We start from the raw sequence: 24,329 nt of genomic DNA, 5'->3' as shown, positions 1-24,329 counted from the left end.
TTGGCTTTTTTTTTTCCCTTTCCAGTACTAATGCTCTTGTCCACTGCCTGTGCATACCAAAAAAAGGGTTATCTGATTAAAACATAGGGGGTGGAGTTTGTCTGAAGAAAGACTCTCACTCCCTCTGACCTGGACCACACTCCAAGTTTAGGACTTGAGTGTAAATACCCAAGCTGGGTCTGTGCATACCAGCTTTCTTCCTACACAGGATGCTGTGATAAGCTGGGGTTTTTCTTCTTATCAGCTGGTTCAGGGCTGTTCTGGATTCAGTAGGAGAATTTACATTGCTAACTGATAATTTATATTGCCAACACACTCATGCTTAGGTTGTTGCTCAGTAGTGTTTACTCTAAGTCAAGGACTTTTCAGTGAGAGAGGCACAGAAATGTGGGAGGAAGCATGGCTGGGACAGGTGCCCCAAACTGGCAATTCCATGCCATAGAACACCATGCCAGTACTGGGACTGCAAAGAGGAGGCTGATGGTGGATCAGGGACCAGCTTGGCATTGGGCAGCAGGGGGAGAGCAATTGTATTGTCATCACTTGTCTTACCTGGGTTTTATCTCCTTCTTTCCTTCTCCTTTTTATTACATTTAGTAGTAGTAACATTATTATTAATATTTTGTTTCAATTATAAAACCATTGTTACCTCAACATGAGTTCTATTTTATTTTCTTGATTCTCCTCCCATCCCATGGTGAGGTGGGATGTGGGGAGTGAATGAGTGGTTGTGTGGGGCTTGGTACAATTAGAGTGTGCAGAAAGAAAAAGGCACAACCTAAAATTATTATCAAGAGTTCAGCATGAAAATAAAGAAGACAAACCAGCAGAACTGTTGTATTCAACATGCTTAAGGATGGCCTTTTAAATCACTGATCTGAAAATCAAGGATATCTGCAGTGAAATCTTCAAACTGTCAAAGAAAGTTACTTGTGCAAGGACCTGTACACAATGCAAAAAATGGAAAGAACACCCTGAGAGGGGAAGGGATACAGCCTATCAAATTCTTTTTGAGCTGGGACAGAAGACAGGGGAGCAAGGGCAATCATGACCCTCTAATAGTAATTTATAATGTGATGCTATGCTAGAAATCCCCACCAGCTTTTTTGGAGGATTTCCTGTCACTCAGAATGACTCAAGTGACTTGTCTGTGACCACTGAATTTATCAACAACAGTCATATATATTCAATGGAACAAAAACAGTCACAGAACTGATCTCAACATACAGTTACATATGGGGAATCACAGGAGAGGAGCCGTATTTCTAGTGTGATTGAAGAACAAGTTTTCAGACAATAATTGCTCTGGGGTTTTCTTGTTTGTTTTTATTTTAAAGATCAAATCCTTTTGATAATTTATAAAATGTTAAAGAAGAGGTAAAATTGAGGACTCCACATACAGAATGATGAAGATTGCCTGGTAAGATGTGCTTGGGGCAGCTCATGTTTCAAGGCAGCTAAATATAAGAGCAAATGTAAGATCTCAAGACAACTACTGCATCATTCTCAATGTTGGACAACTTCTGTTTAGTAGGAGATCATATTTCTGACCATTTGCCTATGTAAAACAGTGCTGTTGATATTTGTGAAGAGCTGAATTATCAAGTTGCAAGCCCTTGATCAATACATGCTTATGTGGTGGAACTGCTACACTTTCTGACCTCCAAAATATCGTAATCATAAATCCAAAGATAGGGAAAGCTCTGAGCCTGCTTTCTTCTTTTTAAAAAGTACCTCATAGACATAACAGCATCTTTCATTGTATTTTCGTGTGTGGAGTTGAAAAATTGAGTTATGCCATGAAGCAGCAGCTGCTCTTGGGTTCGCTGATAATCAGGAGGGGTCAGCTAATGGTGCCCTTAGAAGCTTTGAGCGCTGCCGGGTGTCAGCGGGGCACGAAAGTGACGGCTGTCACCCGCCTTTGGTGACGGTAACGGGGCGGCGATGGCAGCGGGCCGGGCAGGGCCCGGGGAGCTCAGAGCCGGCCTCAGGCGGGGCTGCCCCGGCTCCTGCCCGTGCCAGAGCTCAGCACACACCCGGACACGCACGGGTCACAGGCACCGCTCCGTGTGTGGGCACAGAGCGCGGCTCTCCCGCCGCACGGCTGCGCCATTCCGCTCCGGCTGCGCACCCCGGGGCCGCGCCGCGGGTCACCTTGCCGGGAACCCCAACGCGCCTGCGCGGCGCACGCCTGCCCTCACTAAAGATGGCTGCCCCCGCCTCCCTCACACGTGAGGCACCGGCGAGAGCCGCTTCCGCCCGCCTCCGGTCACGTGACGCGCGTCCCTTACGGACAGCCGATGGGGACACGCAAGCCGCGTTTGGCGGCTGACGCGCGGAGCGCGGTGCGGTGCCGCGGTGCCTGACGCGCTCCCGGCCGGGCCGGGCCGGGCTGGCAGCGCTCCCCGGCCTCCTTCCGCCGCACGGGTGAGTACGGACCGCCGGGGCCTGGCGGCAGCGGCCCCAGCTTCGCTCGGAGGGCTCGGCCTACCCGCGGGGCCGCAGCCGGCCCTTCGCCGCGCTCGCAGCCGCAGCCCCTTCAGCCCGTGTGTCCCCCGCTCCACGCGGCAGCGTCCGCTCAGCCCCGGCCCCCTCAGGGCCCGTCCCGACTGCCAGCACTGCCCCCGGCCCGGCCCGGCCCCTCGGGCTGTGCCCCGCGGCCCGGCCCGGTGCCGGGGTCGCTGCCGGGTCGCGTGGGAGCGTTCGGTAGCGGGACAGGGCACAGCCTGTGCCGGGGCTCTGCCCGCCCGGGACACCGGGGCCGAAGTGCCGCGGGCCGCGAGCTCCCCAATTCCCCCGGACGTTATCGGCTGAGCCGCCGTGACCACCCCCATAAAGAGAAGGAAGCACCTACATCCCCTCTATTTCCGAATGCTTTTAGTGCCGCCACAGCGCAGTGAATAGTTGGGTGTCCCGAAAAATGGTTGTCAGGGTGATGTTTTTCTTCTAACGTTCTCCAGCATTTTTTTTCTTACTAAAAAAAAATTATAAGTATTTTGTTAAAGCATTCTACCGGAGTGAAACAAGCTTTAAAGAATTCAGCTTTTAGTGGTTTGTGATCATAGAGCCCTGCCCGTGTGTCACAGGTACATTTCGTTGATGTCATCCCAGTGCTGAGGAGAGGGGCCAGTGCATTGTTTCAGTTCAGCACCTGTGACTGAGCTCTGCAGAGCTGCTTTCAGCGTTTAGCCTGCGCCTGGTGCTCCTCTCCCTCAGACTGTTCCATTCGTGCTGTGTTAGTTCCCGGTCTCTCTGATCTGTATTCAGTCACAGGGCCCCAGAATAAGGTCTTTTGAGCCCTTAATTTGCATCCTCAACTTTGCTCTGAGTCTTCCTCTTCCCCCTTTTCCTCGTCCAAGGATAACTGGATGCTTGCCAAGGGAACACTTTGTATCTTATGTGCACATGAACAGAGGATCTGTGAAGGAGCCACATCAGGAACAAACAGTAATGGAGCTGGAGAAGCTACAGTTTGGTGTGGTGTGTAAAACCTCTCTGAGCTCTGTGCTGACAGAGCTATACTGTTACCAGAGCTCATCTTCTTGTATCTGGGGCTCCACACTGTGCAGAGCATTCCCGGTTGCAGCACAGATATGGCCAATGTCTGATTATGGCCATAATGCTGCCAAACAGTCATCCCTCACATTTGTATGCATTGCTTCAGGCTCATCTCTTCTGTTCTTGTTTAAGAGAGGGAGGTTCTCCTGTCCCTTTCTGAACATGTAATTCACTTTTAATAACCGTTTTTTTCCCCTCTTGCCTTATCATCCTCTGGATTTCTCCTTTCTTTCTTTCTTTCATTAAATGCACTTGATGCTCATTTGCACATCAGCCATTTTTTATTTATCCTGTATTTGTGACTGGATTTTTATTGTCTGATCATTCTCAGACTTCTATTATCATGCTGTTTTAAGAGGTACTTAGTTCTGTAAATATCAATTTTAAAATCCTCAGTCACCTGATTTATTATTAATGCTTTCTGTAAAATGCTTTGTATAACAAGGACATTGCAGAAAACATAACTTTGTTTTGTTCAGAAGCTTCATTAAAATGTTTTATCTGTTGCTGAGATCTCACTGTTTCTGTTTTGCCGTTCTCTTGTAAAAAGGGGTAAAATTTGCAATCACTTTGACAGCAATCCAGTTCTCAGTGGCACAAAGTAGAAGAGAGTAGGAAGATATTGAGGTTTTGCATCTGTAGGGCCTTGGCAAGCGCTGCTAAACCCACACAATGCTATTTAGTTTATAAATACTTTCTACTGCTGTCTGGCTTTGTGTAGGTTTTGCCTTGCAGCTGGAAAGCTGGAAAGTTGTTGTGCAAGCAGACTTGTGTCCAAAAGCCTCACCAAGCTGTGGTGGAAACACTGCTGCAGGGCAGGGATACTTGATCACAAAACTTGGAGCCAGCCAGGTGTTTCCAAATGAGAGTGAAGCAGGGAAACACCTTTGGTCACATGTGAGCAATAAATGTGCTTAAAGCTGTTGCCAGTCGATACTCTGGGTACTGTAAGTTCTTAAAATTTGGTCTCTCTGTTGACATTATGATTTTTATGAGACTGGGAAATGCTTTACTGATCACAGACAATGTTTAAAATGTAAAGGACCTTTTGGAATGTAGAAATCTCAGATGGCTGTGTATTTTGTTCATGTCACTGGCTGGTCAAGCCAATGTCTTGCAAGAGGTGCAAATCTAGTCTTTAAAATCAAAGGGCAGGGATGAAAAAACTCCGTGTGAAAAGGTTAACATTTCTGAAGTGACAGATGCTTAAGCACCTCTTGAACTGCTATAAAGTGTTTATTCCTTATTAAATGGGTTGTTTCGCTTTCTTTCACTTGATACAAACAGTGATAATTAATATAGATGAATTAATTATGCCGCACTTCAGTATTTATTTGAAACTAATTTTTTTAAAGTTTACATGGACCTTTTTTAAGGTTACACAGTGACCTTTCAGCCTGCTCCCTGATCACCTGTTCTCCTACTGTGCTACAGTGACACTTGGAGATTATTGAGATGCTTTATTTGATGTGTGGTGATAGGGAGCCTTGCAAATAACACCGAGGCTTGCAGGATGGACTGCCAGGTGATCACACTCAGTGTGTGTGCAGTCGTGTGTTACACAGTCCAGATCCTTCTCTGTGCTTCTGTCCATTGCCTGAGGGTTATTCAAGGTTTTATTGGCACATGTGGAAGTATAGCTTGTGTGGGATGGCGGGAGGGAGGGTTTGGGCTGGCTCACCTGCCTTGGGCTGCTCTGCACTGAGGCCTCTCTGCGTTCTGCACGTTCAGCTCAGCAGTGCACACGCAGCAACAGACGTGGCCTTGCTGCCAAAAATAGTAAAGGAATGTAGCTGCAATTTTAGTGGCAAACCCTGCCTTTTTGCCAGGATGGGTTACTTCCTTTAGGGACCTACTTAAGCAACACCAGTCATAGATTTTGTGCTAGACTAAGCCATGCTTTGCACAGGCAGGTTTGCCAATGTAAGCTATATTTACTTTTGTGTATGTGTATATATGTCTAGAAACTTTGTTTTCCTATTCAAACCCTAAAAAACCATCATTGCAGTGTGAGCTGTTGACAAGCCCCCCAGCTGTTGCCTGGGTGAAGAGTTTCCCACAAGCAGTTCTTGCAGCTCAGTGTTTCCTCTGGGAGCCCCTCTCCAAATGCAGCTTCGGGGTGTCTCTTAACTGAGCCCATAGCCATTATCTGGGTCTGAGCCATCAGCAAGGTGCACTGGCCACTGCCCAGGTAATCAGCTCCTCCCAGCTGTCTGAGATCCCTTTCCAGCCACCCCAAGCACAGCTCTAGGATTTCTTTTTCTCTTGACCCTAAATCAAACTTCAGACTCCCAGTTATCTTGGTCTTTAACAGAACTCCCAGCAATTGCATTAGTAAGTTGCTCACAGCCCAGTTTCTAGGGTCTCATCCACTGCTTCATTTGAAATTCCACTGCTTTTCTAGGAAAATGTATATATAAAGTACTGGCAAATGCTTTTAAGTTTAAATAAAATCTTGTTCTCTCTCCTCCTCATCTGGTATCAGTTCCACAAAAGTAAGATGTTAATTTACAGAAAAATATAGAAGTGAGAAGTTTAAAGAATTGCTGCACTTGGGAAGGGTTATGAATATTCTCAGTTTTCAAGCTGATTTGACAGGCTGTTGATAAGGAACTTTGTCCTTGTAAGATCTGGGTGACTGACAGTGAGCAGGAGGCTCCTGCCCAGGCTGTGTCTTTTCTGTCTTCCCATGCCTCAACATGCAGTTTTGTGAGACTTCAGCCATTTTCTCAACCACAAGTATGCTGGATTTCTGTAAATGCAAATCAGTAATTTAGATTTCTCACCAATCCTGGATATATTTCCTACCAATCCTACCGATTCTTTGATGTGTTTGTTTATGTTTCTATTTCTGTCAGCCAGTGTAGGAATAGTACCTTGCCTGCAGAATTTCCAGGTTGGTTTGTTTTGGTTTTTTTTAACTTGTCATGGCTCAGTTTTAGAACCCTCAATTTGAGCATTGTCTACAGTATCACTTTGTTCTTCTTTCATTGCCTGCACCTCCCAGCACTTTGTGACTACACTTCCTATGAATTTCACTGCACAGTTTGCTCCTTTAAAGAAGACTCTTCAGCTATTATCTCCCACTTCCTGGTGACCTGAGCAAAGCATCTCCTGTCCCCCCTTCTGCTGGGTCCGTGTCCCTGTCTGAGTGTTGGGTTGCCTTGGCAGGATGAGCGGGGCGGCGTTCCCGTCGCCGGCTGCCGAGATGGCCGAGATGAACCGGCTGCAGTACGAGATGGAATACACCGAGGGCATCAGCCAGCGCATGAGGGTCCCCGAGAAGCTCAAGGTGGCTCCTCAAAACGCTGACCTGGACAAGAGCAGCCAGGAAGGATTTCCAAATGCCAGTGTAACCATGCAGGTTCCAGAGCGGATTGTAGTGGCAGGTATGTCTGCATCGCAGTGCAGGTGAAAACTTAAATTAGTTCTCCTGATTTCTGGATGGAAAAAATATATACTGATACGTCATTTTTGAAAGAATAACCTGTAAAATGCTTTCTGGTGTTTAAACAGTTAAAGCTCTTTAACTTGGGAGGTTTTTTAAGGTCTGAAAATGTTTCATGAATAGTTTTGGTGTAGCTTATAATGGAGACAGCTGATGAATTAATTATGAACAGAAGATTTAATTGCTGATGTTTCATCTTACTATGCTATTTTTGGAGAAAAAATTACTGTTTATTGATTTGCACCCGATTTTTAGTAATTAACTGTAAGCTAAAGTAACTGTAACAAATTTTGGGGATGGACTTTATATTTGTCCTGCAAAACATGTTTGATCTTAATTAGAGTGCTAATTTTGTTGATAATCTGTCTATTATGAGTGGACTCTATCAATATTAGTTTAGTATTTGTGGTCATGGGCTTTAAAGTGACATATCCAGAACTGCTGAAAGTCTAACAAGTTTGCAAAATGTGTGACATGCATATATTTTATGCTTTGATGTCCTCAGTCAAAGACACTGATAGGACTGTGTCTTGAGTGCTCGCACTTGCATAACAGTTTATGTGATTCAGGGTTACTCAGGATCATTGTCCTCAGAGAAACTGCTCAAATAAGTGTCAATGTGGTCTTTATGAGCACTTCAGCAGTAGTTTTTAACATACAAGAAGGTTAAAGGAGGTTATACATCATCATTTGGCATAGGCAGGAGAGGTTACTGCTGTGATGTCCTTTTGAACTTTAGGCACAGGCCTTCAGGCCTCAGAACAATTTGCTTTGTATTGACAATTGATGTTCTTGCAGGTAATAGTGAAGACATTCCATTTTCCAGACCAGCAGACCTTGACATTCTTCAGTCTACTCCATTCAAACCACTGGCATTGAAAACTCCTCCCCGTGTTATTTCTCTTAGTGATCGACCGCTAGATTTTTTGGACCTAGAAAAACCTCCACAGCAGACACCTCAAAGTGAAGAGGCCAGTACTTATTTTGCTTTTTCCTTAGATGAGAAGCATTCTGCTAAAGAAAGTGAAATGACCAGTGATTTCTCTACTGTGGTGCAGATCAACCTGGTGCTGACATATGTTGGGAAAATACAGAAATATTTTTATTAGCACTATAGTAGTCCTGTTTAGACTTTGAAGTGGCAGATGGCCTGGAATTGCCATGCTCAGCAAGCTTACTCACTATTTACAAAAATAAGGTCATAATTAGATCTACTCAAAATATTTCTAACAAAAAAGTGCTTGTGATGAAGAGAGAGCTGCAAGGTTTTTTTGATTTATAAAGTATCAGAAAAATACAAGATTCTTGTATTGTATGTAGTTATACATTATAATGTATGTGGTTAACTTCTGGACTTGATAGCCAGGTGATTAACACCACACAGAATTAATGAGTTTTAACAAAACTCTGAAAAAAACAAATTCCAATAATGGTATAACATTGGCATCCGGGTGAATAATGGCAACTGACACTTTAAAAATGTAAATTATTTATGAAGCTGCACATTCTATAGGCTTATAAAATACAATAGAAATATATTTATATCTGGTGGTGGGAAGTAATCCCAGAATGAGTAAGACAAAGGGACCACTGGAGTTGATCTAGTCCAGCCTCCCTCAGCAGGGTCATCCTAGAGCATGTTACTCAGGATTGTGTCCAGAGGGCTTTGAGTATCTCCAGAGAATATTGGAAATTCTGTTGGTTCATAATTTTGACATCAGGTCACACAGATAGGTAACAACAGGGTTGCAGTAAGTGTGGAGCTTGATTTTACATGTACCAGCATCACATCTGTCATCAGTTGTTTTCCTCCTAATCACTGTGAAACCCCTGGCAATGTGCCTTTGTATCTGAGGGCAGATGTGGGTGACAGTCCTGCAGAGCACAGAGCTGTGTCCTGGAACTTTCTGGCTTTGATGTCTCCTTTGCTCCCGTGCTGCAGGTGCGCGCGGTGGGAAGGCTGAAGCGAGAGCGCTCCATGAGCGAGAACGCCACGCGGCAGAACGGGCAGCTGGCCCGCAACGACTCCATGTGAGTGCAGCCCCCTGCAGGGCCTCTGCTGCACCTCTGGGACACCTATCCCTCCTTCCTTACCTCCTCCTTATCTGCTTTTCCCAACTAATGTTTTGTATGTTGTGGCAAGAACGTCATTTTAACTATTATAACACCAGCCTTTTTCTTCTTCTCTATGGGTTTTGTTTAGGGAGGTGACTTCTGGCAGCGGATGGGTGGAAGTGTTTCACCAATTATCAGGAGTTGTTATTTCAGGAGATTTTTCAGTTTCTGTGTTGCTACAATACTTTTTCCCCGTGAATTTTCAGGAAATGGCATTCTTTGTGCATCAAAATGTTCCCAATTCTCTCACTATTAATATTATAATGATTTTCATTCATTGGAGAAGAAATATTTTTATTTCTTCATAAATATTAGAATTAGTAATTTTTATGTGGTGTCACTGTACTACATGTATTGGAATCTGTGAGTATATACATCTTAATCTTTCCTGACCAAAATGGCAAGGAGCACTTAGAATTAGAAACTTCATCTATTGTTACCATCCAAGGCTGCAGTTCTTAGGGTGTCTTCTGAAGAAATACATGTCTGTAAATTTTTATTAGATGTGATAGTCTTGGATTAATCATGGCTTATTCTGAGTGACAGCATCTTTCCACCTGGAAATAACTGGTTTTGCAATATAACACTTAGGAATCTTTTATGTGTGAATTTTAATACAGCTGCTGTAAGGAGTACTTGCCTTAGAAAAGGCTTTAAATTTAAGATTTGAAAGATGGGATTCATCTGTCCCAATGTAGACTGTATAAAAATATTGCTAGATCACCAGCAAACTTAATTTTCAGTAACTAGAGGGAAATAAGTGCATAGCCTAAATAAGGTCTACCTGTTTTTAGTCTAAAGTAGATCAAGTGAAGTATGCCCTAGAAATGCCTGTTTTCTTCTATTGACATCAGGGGCACTAGGAGGTACTGTGTGTACCACATATCTGTCCACCTGTTAATTTGGCTAAAATGAAATGTACTCTGATGCATGTTCCACACATGTTACACTTCTCCTTCTCTTCCAGATATTCATGGAAATATTGTTTCATATCTTCCCCTTCTTATTTGATCGGACTTTGGGTTCATACAAGTTTATAGATTGCTCCTGTCTAGGTGCTCAGGTCTGCAGAGTCACACACATTTACTGAGCTGGCAAAACTCAGATTCCCATCTTTAAGTGCCTGACCAGCTCAGTCTCTGGGTGTTCTATCAGCCTCCTCAGTGTCCAAGTTCCCTGTGGTGCCACTTACCCACTAATGTCCCATTGGACTGGACACACTATAATGTCACTTCAGAGTGGCTTTCTATTGCCCATCTGGCAGTTTGGACATGGTGCCTGCTGGAGTACCATGGTCTTCATGTGATGGGAGCTTCCTGTGGAAGTATTTCTCCCTTTGATGCTGCCAGCTCTGCTTTGCCAGTCTTTCATGTATTGCACTTAAAAGAAAAAAACAGTTGGTAAAGAAATTCTTGCAATCTCTTGAAATTGCTTTACACTCGATCCCTTTGTTAGTTTAGTTTTCCAAAAGTCATGGGCCATGCCAGCCATCTGAGAAAACAGTAAGATCAGCTCTGCCTGTAGTTGCTGTCAGATTTCTCACATGTCTGGACTTCTTGAATCTGAAAATCCTAAATCTGTAAAATGTGCTGTCCTGTGCTTTGCTGTCACTCAGTAGTTATATATAGAATTACTGGGTTTACATGGCCTGAATGTTATTTGCTGTCACAGTATTTTAATCTTCTATCAATCCTTCAGAGGCTTAGCAATACAATAAGCACCTGGAATCCTGTAAATTTAAAAAGCCTGTGATGAAGGAACATATGACTGGCAGCTGGCATGACTCAGTTTATCATTTACAAAAGCCAGGAAATTATTACACACCTGGAGATTAGTTTTCCTCTCTTGATACCCACGCTAGTGCTTGATAAGGTCTGTCATATAAATCACAATTCCAATGCCAAGCACCTTCTATTGTATCTTTTTGATTGATCCAGGATCTCTTCTCTTGCTTGTAAGATAAATAACAGCTATATAATACTGAGCCTTCAGATCTGTGTTCTCTACTGCCCACGTGGAAGATATCCTTCTTCATTGCAGTATTCTGCACTTCTGACCTGCAGATAATGTATTTTAGTAGAGCTTCATTTTTCTCTTGTTCTCCAGGTACCTGTTTTCTTGTGACAGAAGTTATGCTGTGTCTAATGTTAGATCATCTCCTTTGAAATCACAGAGGTTACTAGAAATGGCTTCTTACTCCATCATAATTGATTCTTCTGATTCAATATGATCCAAAGAAAGGAATCACTTTGAACATGCTATGGCACTCTGATGCTGAGTCTGACATTTCTCCCTCATCCAGGTTTTGTCACTCCCCAAGTGGAGAATGTGACTCTGTACCTGGCTACCCCTCAGGAGAATGTTCTATGAATTCAGAGTGTAAAAACACCGTGGTCACAGTGGAACCTGTGCAGCTCCCACAAATGCAGGAAGGCCAGGCCTTCTGTGCTTGGTGGAAAAGTAACCTCTTGGCTCTTGTTTCCTCACAGTTTAAGCCCTCAGGACATACAGTGTAAACTGCAAAAAAAAAATTACAAGTTTCATGTAAATCTATTCTTTGCACTACAGAAAATGTTATTGTGCAGCTGTTACCTCATTTATATCACCTTGGAATTCTTTTACCATCTGGAAATACTAGTTTTCCAGTTAATTACAAGAAACTAGCTGCTGCTAAAGTTCTTATATCCAGTGTTGTTGGCTAAAAAAATAGTTTTCTTCTGCACTAACAAATGCTGTGGTGCACTACCTTGACAAAAATCAGCTCTTTGTTTTTGTGCTTTGGTTTGGTTCACATCGTCACATAGAAAAGGAAGTCCACGTGGGCTGCTCAGATGCTGTGATGAGGATTGAAGAGGTGCTTGGAGCACTGCCTTTTAAAACCTTTGTTTGCAAAATATGATTACAGTTCTCAAGTTTTAGTCTAGGACACTGTTGTCCTCCTTGGACAAAATATTCAGATGTACCATGTGAAATTCCAAGGCTTCACTTAGAAAGTGACAAAATCAAACATTCTGGAATAGATGGTGCAAGTGAGAGTTGGCTGGGCTCCCTATCACAGTGTTCTTGACATGCACAAATAGTGGTTTCTCTTCCGTTGTCTTTCTCTTCTTGTCATCCAGTTGCATGCAGAGACAGTTCTGAGGATTTTTTTTGGCAGCTGAGCTTCATTAAAGTCAGTAATTCTCTAATGCTCTTAGAAACCCTGGGACTAACAAGTACCTGCTGGTACAATAACTGTCTGTGTAGCAATAATGACAACTCTCTAAATTACAATCCCCCTTTTTCTAAGGATGCTTACTTAAGAGATTACAATTATTATTCAAGGTGGCACAGATCAGATACTGTCCCAAGAAATAAAATGCCACGGTTCCAGTCACCTCTTTCGACTAAGGATTGCACGTAAGCCTGAACCTTCCCTGGTATATGAAAAGCAAGAGTGTGTATAATTCTGTAGCTCTCTGCAGTACTAATACTCTGACTAAGTACCTCTAGCTTAGAATATAAAATCTGAAACAGCTACACTGAATGTGTTGTTTCTAATTTTGCTTCAGGGTTTCTCAAACTTGGCCAAATGGTTTCCCTCTGTAAAGAGCACAGGGAAAAACACCTGACAGCCAATGAAAGGGAAATAAAATTTCAAATTATCTTTAACTTGTTTGACACTCTGTTCTTTGGCTAGTTTTGTATAGCTGGAGAAACAAAGCTTTTTGTTGGTCATTGCCAGCCAATGCTGAATGCAAGGATTCCACTTCTCTGCTGGAAATCACCAAACCACCAAGAGTGCGGGGAAAACTGGGCAGCACTTAATTTTCTTTTTGCTCCAGCCTTTTCCTTAGAATAACATATCTTTCTAGAGAGTTCAATTTCACAGTTTGAGAAATTCTGTTCTTCTTGCAAGTCATGGAGGAAAAGGTGATGGTGTGCACGTCTGTCTATGTGCTTGAATTCAAAGTAACCATAATTAGTTACATCTGTTTACCTCTCATTTAATACTACCAGAACTGCAAGTCAGAGAAATACTGAAATAAAGCCTGAGTACACCACAAATGCTTTGAGAAGGTTTAGGGGAGATTGCTGCTAAGCTAAAAACTGCATATAGCAAAATGCTTCTGTACTCTTTCATAGTAATGTCTGTAATTTCATCCTGTCTGTTTTGGTTCCAAACTCTGGAATTGACTGGTGTCTGTAACCAGGGAGGTTACAGTGGCTGGAGCTGTATATAAGAATTCTTTTCAGAGATGAGAAACAAAATTATACCTACAACTAGAACCATTTCACTGGAAATGGAGGGGGGAAGGGGGGATAGCCACAATGTCTAATGATAAGTGCTTATACTACATATTAGAGAATTGCCTTATGGCAGAGATTTTTTTCTCTTATGTTATCTGGGCTGATTGGTATCAGGTAATTACTTCATAATATTTCTTCTCCATGGTCTCTGACATAGTCCAAAGGACTGCCAGATGCTTACAGGACAGCAATTTCAAATCCTGAAAAAGCAAAATTTTCAGAAGAAGAAAAAAATTTGCTTCTCTCTCCAACTCCCAGTCATGGCCTTTGTGTCCTTCATAGAACTATTCTTGTTTTTTTATTTTTTCCTTATTATATAACTTTGAATTTAATCAGCACATGTAACTTAATGCTAAAGAATTCTGTACAGTTTTAGTTAAAACTGGGGTTTTTGGTTTTGCTTTTATAATTTATTAGGATCTTTTTAGTATATACAGAAATCTTTGTATGCAAAAATCATTACTGTAGTATTTATACTAATACCATTCTGAACAACAGGAATTCCACAATTTTTTCTGTTTTGCAATATGTTTAAATATTATTTGCTACCTTTTTTTATTATGTTGTCTTTCACTCTATTCTGCACATCTCTGAAGTGATGTACAGGAGAAATTAGTTTCAATGCAAAATATGCTGTGATTTCAAGCCTTAACTCTTCCCTCATTTGCCTCAATCCAGCAAATCCACAAGGAGTAAAAATTCTGATAAATTCATTTTAATGGCAATATTTTGAACTTGCCCCTGCTGCTTGATATTTTTCAGTTGAATATGGGCATTTCTAGTGCAATTCCATAGTAAAATGTGTGGATGTGACCACTACTATTGATTACAAAATAGAAGTCATCAGAAATACAGAAGAAAGGTGAATTCCACAAGTGTGGGAGAACGATAAAAGCTGTAAGGAAGCAACCAGATATTTGTTGAAATGTAGTCTGTGGCAGCCTGAAAAGATACCTGCCCTTGAGGTAACAATGACCGATATCAGCCAAGCCCCAGTTGCTACATATGTGGGTGTCCCTCGAAGCCAAGGATGGCTGAGCTCTGCTGTGGGAGAGGTGACATTCCTGTAACATTCTTTGATTCAGTCTGTTCAGTGGAACTTTCTGTCCTACTCAGTTTTGTGATCTTGCTGCCAGCCACATGCAGAGCAGCTCTGTTCAAAGTAAGAGTAGCCACAGAATTCTGACCCATCTAGATATTAGCCAAATATCAAACCAACTTCCAAGTACTCAGCATTAATGTTTTATTAAAATGCCAAGGTCAAAAAGATTGACATTTTAAATTCAAAGCTGTTGTAGCAAAGCACAAGTGGCAAGGAAATGTGTTGAATTATGGGTGCTAATCTCAGAATAAAAACTAACCCAAGATTTAAAGGGTACAGTGGCTTGCACTTGGTTTGCATGTGTGTTAATATTTACATTAAGTTAACACCAATTAATCCCTACTAAAAAAGCATGTCACCTCTAATAAAGTTTCCAGATTAAAAAAACAATCATCTTTTTGTGCGCAGGAAAAGTGAATAAAGTCACTTTGAATGTAAAGAAACATAAGCAAATTGTAGGCAGCTTATCAAAGCTGTTTTCTCTCTGATAGACAAGTTTGGTATAATCCAAATGGCTATGTTTGAAGTCCAGTCCTGCATATTTTAAATAATATTTTTTGCATCATAGTCAACATGTTAGATCATGTAATTTGTTGTCACTGGGATGTGAATTTTGTACTATTTTTTGAATTTGTTGCATTTTGCCTTCAAACTTGTTCGTGTGCCAATCAAAATATTGTCTTGATTACAGCTTCCAAAAAATTTTGTTGAAGGGGTTCTGTGTGAGATTCTCCTTATTGAAAAAGGCTTGTGTTTTGAAAAGAGATGATGTGTAGATTTTCTTAAAATGCCAGTGCTTGTAAAAACAGTCCTCTCATTGATGTCATGTGAGGACTTGAACACTGATTTCAACAGGTACAGATTTAGCTGTACAAGCACTTTCTAGGACTAACTTGTATAACAGATCAAAATTGTGTCCTTATTACTACCTGTGTGTGTTTCTGATGGAGATATGTAAATGCAGCTCCTAATCCCCACACTACTGGAATTTGGGAGTGTTACCTTACAGTGGTGGGAGAAGGGTAAACCAAAAGCAAGCAATAAGCATTTTGGAATGGGGTCTATCTGAAAAGCTTTTTTTTCATTTAAAATCTGACTCTAGTGTTTCTCTCTTCATTTACTATGCTTGTACAAACAGTGTGACCCCATCACTGCAACAGGCTCGTGTCTGTCCTCCCAATATGTTACCTGAAGATGGAATTAATCTTTACTCTGCTCGTGGCATTTTGTCGTTTATCCAGTCTTCCACTCGTAGGGCTTACCAGCAGGTCTTGGATGTGCTGGATGAAAACCGCAGGTGATTGGTTGTCACTGGTTCTGCCAGCTTCTGCTGCTTTGTTTTTCTTTTCTCCTTTTTAGTGGACTTTGGTTTCTGTTTACACAACAATGAGATGAAATTATTTGCTTTTGCTTTCCTTTGCTTTCAATATTCATAAGCAATTTAAATGTCCAAAATTCACATTTCAAAATGCTTCTGTTTCAAATATAGCATTGTTTTTGGTTTCCTTCCAAATAAAAGTCTTTATAGGAAGGGTTAGCCTGTGGCTGCAAGGGGTTTTGCTGGTCTGAGATTATCAGTGTATTCTGCAATTGATACTTGACCCTGAGCCCGCAAATTTACAAGCCTTGTCTTCTGTTTTTCAGTTGGTGAGCAGTGGTGCAAATCAATAAGATTGGGTTGATGATGTCATGAAGCATTAAAAAGTGTGCAGAAACAGGGTAGAATATTAAAAGGCATTGTAGACTATGATAATGTGTCAAGACTTGAAACTGTCATGGTTTATATTGGGAATAATTCTCTCTGGTGGCCACATGACTAATGGTGCCCACCCTGGATGCTGAGAGCAGGAAAGGCAGGGGACACTGGGGAGTTGGTTGCTCCTCTGATTATTGCTGTCTCTGATTTTATGGATAACCTGACACTTTGAGAGTAATGAGCCAGAACAAGCCTCATGGCAATCCCTGTGTAGTTATTTCCATTCTCTTCAGTGGAGTTTTGCTCACTTGGTGTGTCCTTAGACTGTCTGGATTTGGGATTTGGAAGTGTTCCAAGAACAGCATGTTTAATACTATAGAAACATTCCTAAAGACTAACAATGGCAATGTACACTCACTAAAAGCAATTTCCAGGTTAGTTGTATGCCAGCACAGAAGTTCAGGTAACAATTGCACACAGTCTCCAGTGCAGGGCTAGCTCAGACCCCCAGGGCTTGCCAGGAGGCTGAATTAGTGGAAATAATTGGGAAGAACACTGGGAGGAACTGCTCATTTCTCCTGCAGCCCTTCAGTGTGGCCTGCGCTAGCAAGTTCTTTGAAATTTGCCATGTGCCTCTGCTGCCTTATCTTAGCACACTTACTGTGTGTAGTGTGAAGTTTAAATTGTTTCAGCAATGAAATGTGACTATCAAGCCAATCTTACTGTGAATGTCTGTGTGTTTGCAGTCACTTTCCAAACTGGCACCTCCTGTAGCTCACCATGTTTGCTGACCTGACAATATATAAATGCCCATGTTAACATTCCTAAATTGTAAAGAACTCCAGTATTTTTGGCCTTTGTGTTCTTAAACTGGGACTCAGAAAAACAAGCAAAATCAGCTGTCCCTTGAAATACTGCAGGTTGGGTGCTTAACTAATGAATTATTTAATCCTGTGAAATGCCAGGCTGTAGCTGTTAAAATTTTGATGCCTATCTATCAACAGTTGGGCATCAGTATTTTTTTCCCTTATCAATATTAAAATTATACAATTAAAATTCTGTTTTGCCAAATTAAAGCTCCCAGACAAGAAGAAATTTTACTGTCTATGAACAGTAGCACTTAAGGATCTTGTGCCAAGAGTCCTTGTTAAAATATAGATTGGAACTGTAGCCCTTTTCCCAGTCTGCTGTGAAGCTAACAGGTCTTATTCCTGGCTTCTCTTATGCATGCTCTTGCCTGTGTTTTCTTGGATTCTGGAAAACAAATCCATATACATACACTTTCAACTTAGTTCAATTATCAGCAAAATTCTGGGATTCTGAATCCTTCAAAAGCTGCATTACTTATCCTGGTTTGAGTTAATTTTTGAGGTGTTCTTACTAACCTTCCTAGAAGGAATGGGAAACCTGTTTCTAGTCACCTATGAATAAATAGGTGCTAAAATAATGAACTTTTCAATAAGGTGAAAGTGTATTCTTTGTGGCTGGGTGTTTAGACACCCACCATTACAGCTGGCTTGGGAATGTGAAATTTGGATGATCCACTTGCATGGTTGCAAAATATTATTCATTTAAAATTGCTCTAAACCTGCACTCTGTTCTTTTGCTCTGTGTAATGTGTTTTCTTTCTCAAAGCCTTACCTATTTTAACATTTTATGCTTAATACTTGAAGAGATCTTTTAAAGCTAACAAGATCTGGCTGTGTGTTACTCACTGGAAATATTTTTAACTTGTTTTATAGCTTGTCTTTTTTTTTTTCTCCCAAACATTTTCCAATCTACTAAAACTGCTAACGGTAGGTGCTGATGGTACCGCTGCAGATAATGAGTTATGCCTAGCTCAGCCAGCACTGCTCACATAAAGGATTATTTAAATGAGCAACAATTTAATGACCACTGTTTACTCTTGCATTTCCTTCAGCTTGGACAAGGACAATAGGTCAGTTTTGGTTTCTAGTTCTAACCATTTTTCTGTTTCAATCTCTGTGGAATGACTATAGGACCTACTCCTAGTGTCCTTTGAAGACTGATCTTTTATGCTTTAGGCAGCAGAAGAAAATCAGAAAACAAACCAGCCAAACAAGCCCCCAAAAAACTCCATGCATTTAAGGAAATTTTAGTGATGTCTTAAATGCAGGGAAAAAAGACAACTTCATATCTGCCTAGACTTGTTTTGAAATATGTAGTTTATCTAAACTGACTCATCTCTTGAGTCAGTACATTTTATTTAGGAGGAAAGAGTATGGCAATTTATAATTTCTTCTCTTTAGGATAGCCCTTTTTTAAAAAACCACTGTCCTTTTTAAATACCAAACTTCACCCACATAGTCATATCCTGAGATTTTATAAGATCGTTTTTATATTGAGAAAGTTAAAGATTGTAGAAATAAAATGGGAAGTGAATTAAGACCATCAAAGAGGGCTACACTTGACTGTAGTCTGGGGTAATGATGGTTCAGAAGGAGATGACATTTGTCCCCCCCTTGTTGTTTTCCTCCCAGACCATGTGTTTAGGGTTGCATCCTCACTCTGGAAGCAGCAGGAGACAGACCAGGTTCAGCTGCTCCTTGCCTTACTGCCTGTTTTCCCACTGGTATTGAATTGTATTCCTGAGCATTCCCTTCAAGTTTGAGGTTGCTGCTGTGTTAGCAGGGAGTACACATGACCTTGGTGTATGGCTTCTTCTGATCATGCACTAATGTTTAGGATGGAATTGACAGAAGTAGCCAGAAAATTCAAAGTTCTAACGTACACTTATTTTTTTAAAGAAGGCCACGCATTTAATGGCTTGCCTATATTATACTTGTACATTCTGTATTTGCCAAAAAACTTCCAGCTAATTTTGGGGTAAGGTTCTCAATTATGAGGCCACTGTGATCAATGTAATCAATTCTCTGTTGATATAAAAAAACCAAGCAAGTAGAAGAGATGGGACAGTATTGTGGTATTCCTTTTGGGTCCATATGTAATGAAATAAAAAGTGAACTGTAAAGAAAAGGAAGAAATCACCTGCAGCATCTTAACAGCCTGGCTGTGTTGGGAAGTAGGATCAAAGACTTGAGTTTGAGTTCCTGCCTTGCACAGGTCTCAGAGTGCTCTGGGTTTGTGCCTTGCTGTGGCCCTCAGCTGTCTCCAAGCCCGTGGCTTTCCTTGGGAAGGGTAGCTGTGAATTAGGATTGATAAATTCTACAACAGCTGTAAAACTTTGTGTACCGAAAGATAGCGCAGAAGCTGAATGTAGAGAGCACTTGAGACTGTTGTTCTCATTACAGAGAATCCAAATGTTGTCCTGTGTCAGATGGTGTGGGCAGTGCCTGCTGGGTACTGGCACTGGCATTCACATATCTGCCAGTTAGTTACAGGTGACTGAAGTTCTCAGAGAAATTCTGTGACCTTCTCCATAGCTGCTGTTTGCTCAATTTCTTACACTGTCTCATAGTATTTAGTTGTGACATCTGTCAGAGAAGATTTTCAACCAGCTGAATTATTTCTCTGGTTAGGAATAGCTTTTTTTGGATAACTTTCTGCAAGACCTTGTACATTTAGGTAAGAACATTCATATACTGCATGTATCAGAAATGGGGCTTTCAGTTTTGTAAAACAAATCATAATGGCCTAAGTGCTAGAAAGGAGAACATTGTGGTGTGCACTTCTGGTGCTAGCTAAACTAGGACCTGGTCCCAATAAATAGTTACCAGGTAGCAGAGTTTGCCAAGGCTCCTAGATCCTGATCTTTTGAAATGAAGCTGGTGGCTGTGGTATTTTTGCATGGTTCTGGCTGGTCTCAGGCCACAGTGTTCCCCCAGCCACCTTGGCACCAAAGCTCTGCCTCCTACATGGACCTGCTGTAAAGATTTTTATACCTAGATTGTCTTCAGTTTTATAGCCTGCAGTACATGTGGGTTATGTGCATGGTACAAGCATCTCCAGTTGGCACTGGGAAAATGAAGGAGATTGAGAAGAGATTTCAGGCTCCTGCAGAGTTGTTGCACACCTGTGATGTGGAACCCTAATGCCTCATTACCAGAGGCACTGGAAACACAGAGTGCCAGCTTGTCAGAGGGTGCTGCTGGTGAGCTGCAATACAGCAACTTCTCCCTGCAAACTTATGTATATTATTGCAGCAGTTAAAAAAGCTCTACCTTTTCTTCCTCCCTGCCCAGAAAGAAAAGGGAGAAGAGCAACACTTGTAAGGATATTCAAGAGATGTGCTTGAAGCTTGCAGTCACTTCCTGGAGAGATCTCCCTCTCTTCAGGTTATACACGGCCCTTAGGCTGCCAGCCCAGGTTTTCTGAATTACATCTAGAATAGATGAATACAGGCAAGACAAATCTCCCCTTTCCCTGCAGGGAGCAGAGGGTGATTAAAAGGGCTTTTATAAGTACATGTAGTACATTTATTGATTTCCTGTTACTGTTGGGTGAAGTTTTAGATTTGGGGGGTATTATTTTTTTTAACCTGAAGTTCCCCATATTTATTTTTTAAGGCTAAATTTCTATTCCACCTGTTTGTCTTCTGTAAATCAGTCTTCTCCAAATCTGCTTCATCAAAAATTTGCTTATGTGTCTTAGCTGCAAAAACATTCAGTGTTGATTAAATTTGAATGAGAGAAATATGAAAGTGCAATTTACAACAAAATAAATTATAGAAGTTATATTGAAACATAGAGTATATCTGGAAGTATTTTGATGTTCCTTTGATCTTTGTGTTTTACATCTTATCTCTTGTTTGTCATTTCCTGTTTCTGTCTTGTGCTTTCAATCTACAAAATCCTGCTGTAGGCCAATGTTACGTGGTGGGTCAGCTGCTACCACTTCCTCTAACCCTCATCATGACAACACCAGGTAAAGAGCATTTTTTTGTTAGTCATGATCCACTAATTCTAAAATTCAGATTTCTATTTCCCTCTTCCCAGCAATGTTATTTTAAGGCACAGTGCTCATTTTTATGCTGCCTCTCAACTCTTGAGGTATTTCAGGCCTTTATTCCTTCCCCATCCAAGTCACCTGCAAGATCTCAGTTGTCTGGTAGATACAACGTGCTGCAGAACTCTGCCTCAGATTAATGCCTGAGGGGAGGCTCTTGCATTACACGAGCTGTATAGTTCAAGTATTTGCTATTTAATAGGGAGTTTGCTAGAAAATTTGGCCTTACCACACCTAATTTGGAAGTGCTCTCAGCCTGATTGTTGGCTGTAGCTGGAGGCCTCTTCACTGCTGTTGTTTTGGCAGATTGGCATCATTTCCGTGGAACTAGGTAAGAGATTGACACATAATCCCATGGTCGGGATGATGGGGAAAAACATTCCTTTCACATCCATTTTTCCCATTTGCCTTTTAGACTTCAGTGTTTTCATGGAGATGGAGGTTAGATTTGGGTGTAAGTAGAAACTGGATTCAAACAGATTCTTCTCTAACTCAGGAATTCAGTTTCTGAAATGGTCTAAGAGGTATCTCAAGGGGGTTTTTGCTGGTAACCCTCTTGATTTAATACTTGGAAAGGTTTGGAAATCATAGAGCAGCAGTGATACACTGTTATGTGAGCTGGGAGGGAGACGTGTGCATGCAATCTCTGAAATGCTGACCCTCCCTGCCTTTCCCAGGAGAGAGTGAGGGACAGCTGTGCTTTAGATCTGGTGAAATTTTCTGGTTTTTTTACCATGTACTACTAACAAAAAAAATAGCTTCAAAAACACTCTTATCAGAAATCTCCATGTTTTTCAGAGGGCATTCTAGAGAAGTTTCAGGAAAGTGATGGGCGAACCTGCAAATGCAAAAGTAGTTTCTGCACTTAAGGGCATTCTGCAAACTCCAGGAATTCTACTCATATTCTTGTTAGTTTGAGATTAACCATCATTAAATGCTTAATGTTCTTTTAGGTGTATTTGTTGTTGGGAATTCAGTAGCCTTGACATTATTTTGTGCCATTTAAGTTGTCTGCAGCAGTTGTTCACAGGTCCTCATGAGAATGGAAGTCAGGGGGAGCTGATATTGGAAACTGAGGTTTTAAGATACAAAAGTAAGAAGCTCAGGAATAGGTGGAGGATCAGAAACTGCTTTACCAGTTTAGTTGTTGGAAATTAATCTGGTTAAGAGCTAGCACTTGTATGATCAAAACACAAACCTATATGGATTTTCTGCCACTTTTTAACTGATAATAAATGTTCTTTATTTATTTAACTTGTCCTGGAGTTGGAATAATGCTCTTTCTGAATTGCTGCATTCAGAAAATTGAGAGTGCTCTGGGAACAAACTTTCTAATGCACACAAAGTTCAGCAAGCAGTGAGTGACTCTGCACTGGGCTTTGTTTGCCAGATTCTTTGCCTAAAATACAGAGATTGATGTGACTGAGGTTCTTAATCTCAGTAAGTGTCCGCTTTGGATGTTGAAGTAGGTACTGAGCATAAGACACTTTGCAAGTCTCTGGTTATTTCTACTCTAGTTAGGTCTCTTGCAGCTTTGGCACTTTAGGTCAGGCAATGTTCAGGTTTCATTAATCAGTTAACTGGAAATGGTCTTTTGAGGAACTGTGTGTCAGAAGGAAGTTTGTCTGTGTGGAGAGCAATCAACCCGAATTTAGTCAAGCACTTACTTCATATCTCTTTGTGCTTTACTCAGTTAGGATCCTATTGAAATGCAACTTTCTAACAGCTTAAAAAAAATTATAATTCTTGTCTCCATCACCACCAAAATATACATCTGCTAGAATGTTGATAAAATATGGTACTTGCTGATCTGCATGGCTGACACAGCTGAGCCCTGTCCTTCATTTGCTAGATACACTCTCTCCAGCTTCGAAACGACGCTCGAGGGAACACCAGATGACATGACAGTGGTAGATGCTGCCTCCTTAAGAAGACAGGTATGTAAAACACTGTAGTTGACAACATTAAGACAAAGCTGTAGTGGTAAAATGGGGAAGGTTTTCTCTATGACTATAAAGGTACCCCCAACAGGCAAGGCAAGGGCTCCTCTCTGTGCCCCTGCTGGACTGCCCTCACATACCATGTCCTGTTCTGGGAGTCTGCAGAATCTGACTCCATTTCTGTTCCTGGGGAACAGAAATAATAATAATGGGGACTTCAGGATCTGATCACTACTGATTGAAGAGAGAAGGTCAAATTATCAACAGTTTAACATCCATCTGTTTGAGATACTAATTTTACATGGTTATGCAGAAGCTTCTAGAAAGTGTGGCAACTTGTAATGAAATAATAAAAGCCTTTATTTGTTTTTAGATAATCAAACTTAATCGCCGTCTCCAGCTCCTGGAAGAAGAGAACAAAGAGCGTGCTAAGAGGGAAATGATCATGTATTCCATTACTGTAGCTTTCTGGCTACTCAATAGCTGGCTTTGGTTTCGGCGCTAGACGCAGCTCTCAGAAAGATTTACTAGCTGCAAACACAATTTGCAAAATTCCTTGTTTGTTTCTGATTGTATGCTGTTTTATAATGAATACACTGGAAACTTCCACCACAGATAAAGGCTCTAGAATTGCAGTGTTAAAGGGACACCTTGTTCATTTATAACGTATTTAATAGATTTGCATTGCAAATGCTGCAGTATCCTCCTTTGCATGCTTCTGTGTAACATGGACCAGCCCATGGAGAATCTGCTTCATGCAATGTGAGTGGTCTCCAGGACTAACCACTGGAGGTTTTGTTGTGGAGAGAAGAGAACAAATGGAATGGGTTTGGAAAAAAAAGAACAAAAAACAAAGGAATACAAAGTCATTTTTATTGTTCTATTGTTAGATGCAATTAAACAATTGCACTAGTTTTCCTTTAGTCCAAGTATTTTGAGGTGTGCCATAATCAAGGAGTGTGTCCTGTTTCATGAGTATGTTCTTTGTTTATGTTCAGGTTGCATAATAAAACAAATTCTTTGCTAACATGCAGATTGTCCAGAAGTGTGTAATATGGGGTTTTTTTAGGTTTAATTTGGCAGATGTTTTTCTATAAATTACATTTTTAAGCAAGTTAGTTTGTGAGTGATCAAAATATTATGGAGTACGAGATTTTGGTGTAGTATCTTTAATAAAACTCTCAAAAAAAAGCCCAACCCCAAACCGTTGTTTAATATCATTTGAATTTATTTGAGAATTTATGTGAACTATTA

General features: G+C 41.3%; 1 protein-coding gene across 4 annotated transcripts; it reads left to right on the top strand.

Annotated features, from left to right (window-relative positions):
- Positions 1-2,285: 2,285 nt before the first annotated feature.
- On the top strand, positions 2,286-24,258 carry MFF (mitochondrial fission factor). 4 transcript variants are annotated; one of them, XM_030954508.1, is made up of 9 exons: positions 2,286-2,427; positions 6,730-6,947; positions 7,805-7,977; positions 8,949-9,037; positions 12,446-12,520; positions 15,652-15,810; positions 20,992-21,054; positions 22,988-23,072; positions 23,449-24,258. In XM_030954508.1, the coding sequence occupies exons 2-9, from the start codon at positions 6,731-6,733 to the stop codon at positions 23,578-23,580; spliced, it is 993 nt and encodes a 330-aa protein (XP_030810368.1). In that variant the 5' UTR covers positions 2,286-2,427; position 6,730; the 3' UTR covers positions 23,581-24,258. The 4 variants fall into 4 exon arrangements, with proteins under 4 accessions (XP_030810368.1, XP_030810369.1, XP_030810370.1 ...); XM_030954509.1 differs by lacking the exon at positions 12,446-12,520; XM_030954510.1 differs by lacking the exons at positions 12,446-12,520; positions 15,652-15,810.
- Positions 24,259-24,329: the final 71 nt, after the last annotated feature.

Source organism: Camarhynchus parvulus, chromosome 9 (genome assembly GCF_901933205.1).
Source record: "Camarhynchus parvulus chromosome 9, STF_HiC, whole genome shotgun sequence".
Classification (NCBI taxonomy): Eukaryota; Metazoa; Chordata; class Aves; order Passeriformes; family Thraupidae; genus Camarhynchus; species Camarhynchus parvulus.
The sequence above is the reverse complement of the archived record's forward strand: the minus strand, read 5'-3'. Positions and strand labels throughout refer to the sequence as shown.

What these genes read in the sequence shown, in the direction of transcription:
- MFF (XM_030954508.1), top strand. Translation starts at nt 6,731, where the DNA reads ATGAGCGGGGCGGCGTTCCCGTCGCCGGCTGCCGAGATGGCCGAGATG. An exon ending in CCTCATCATGACAACACCAG is followed by an intron (nt 21,055 to 22,987) that starts GTAAAGAGCATT and finishes TTCATTTGCTAG; the next exon opens with ATACACTCTCTCCAGCTTCG. An exon ending in CTGCCTCCTTAAGAAGACAG is followed by an intron (nt 23,073 to 23,448) that starts GTATGTAAAACA and finishes ATTTGTTTTTAG; the next exon opens with ATAATCAAACTTAATCGCCG.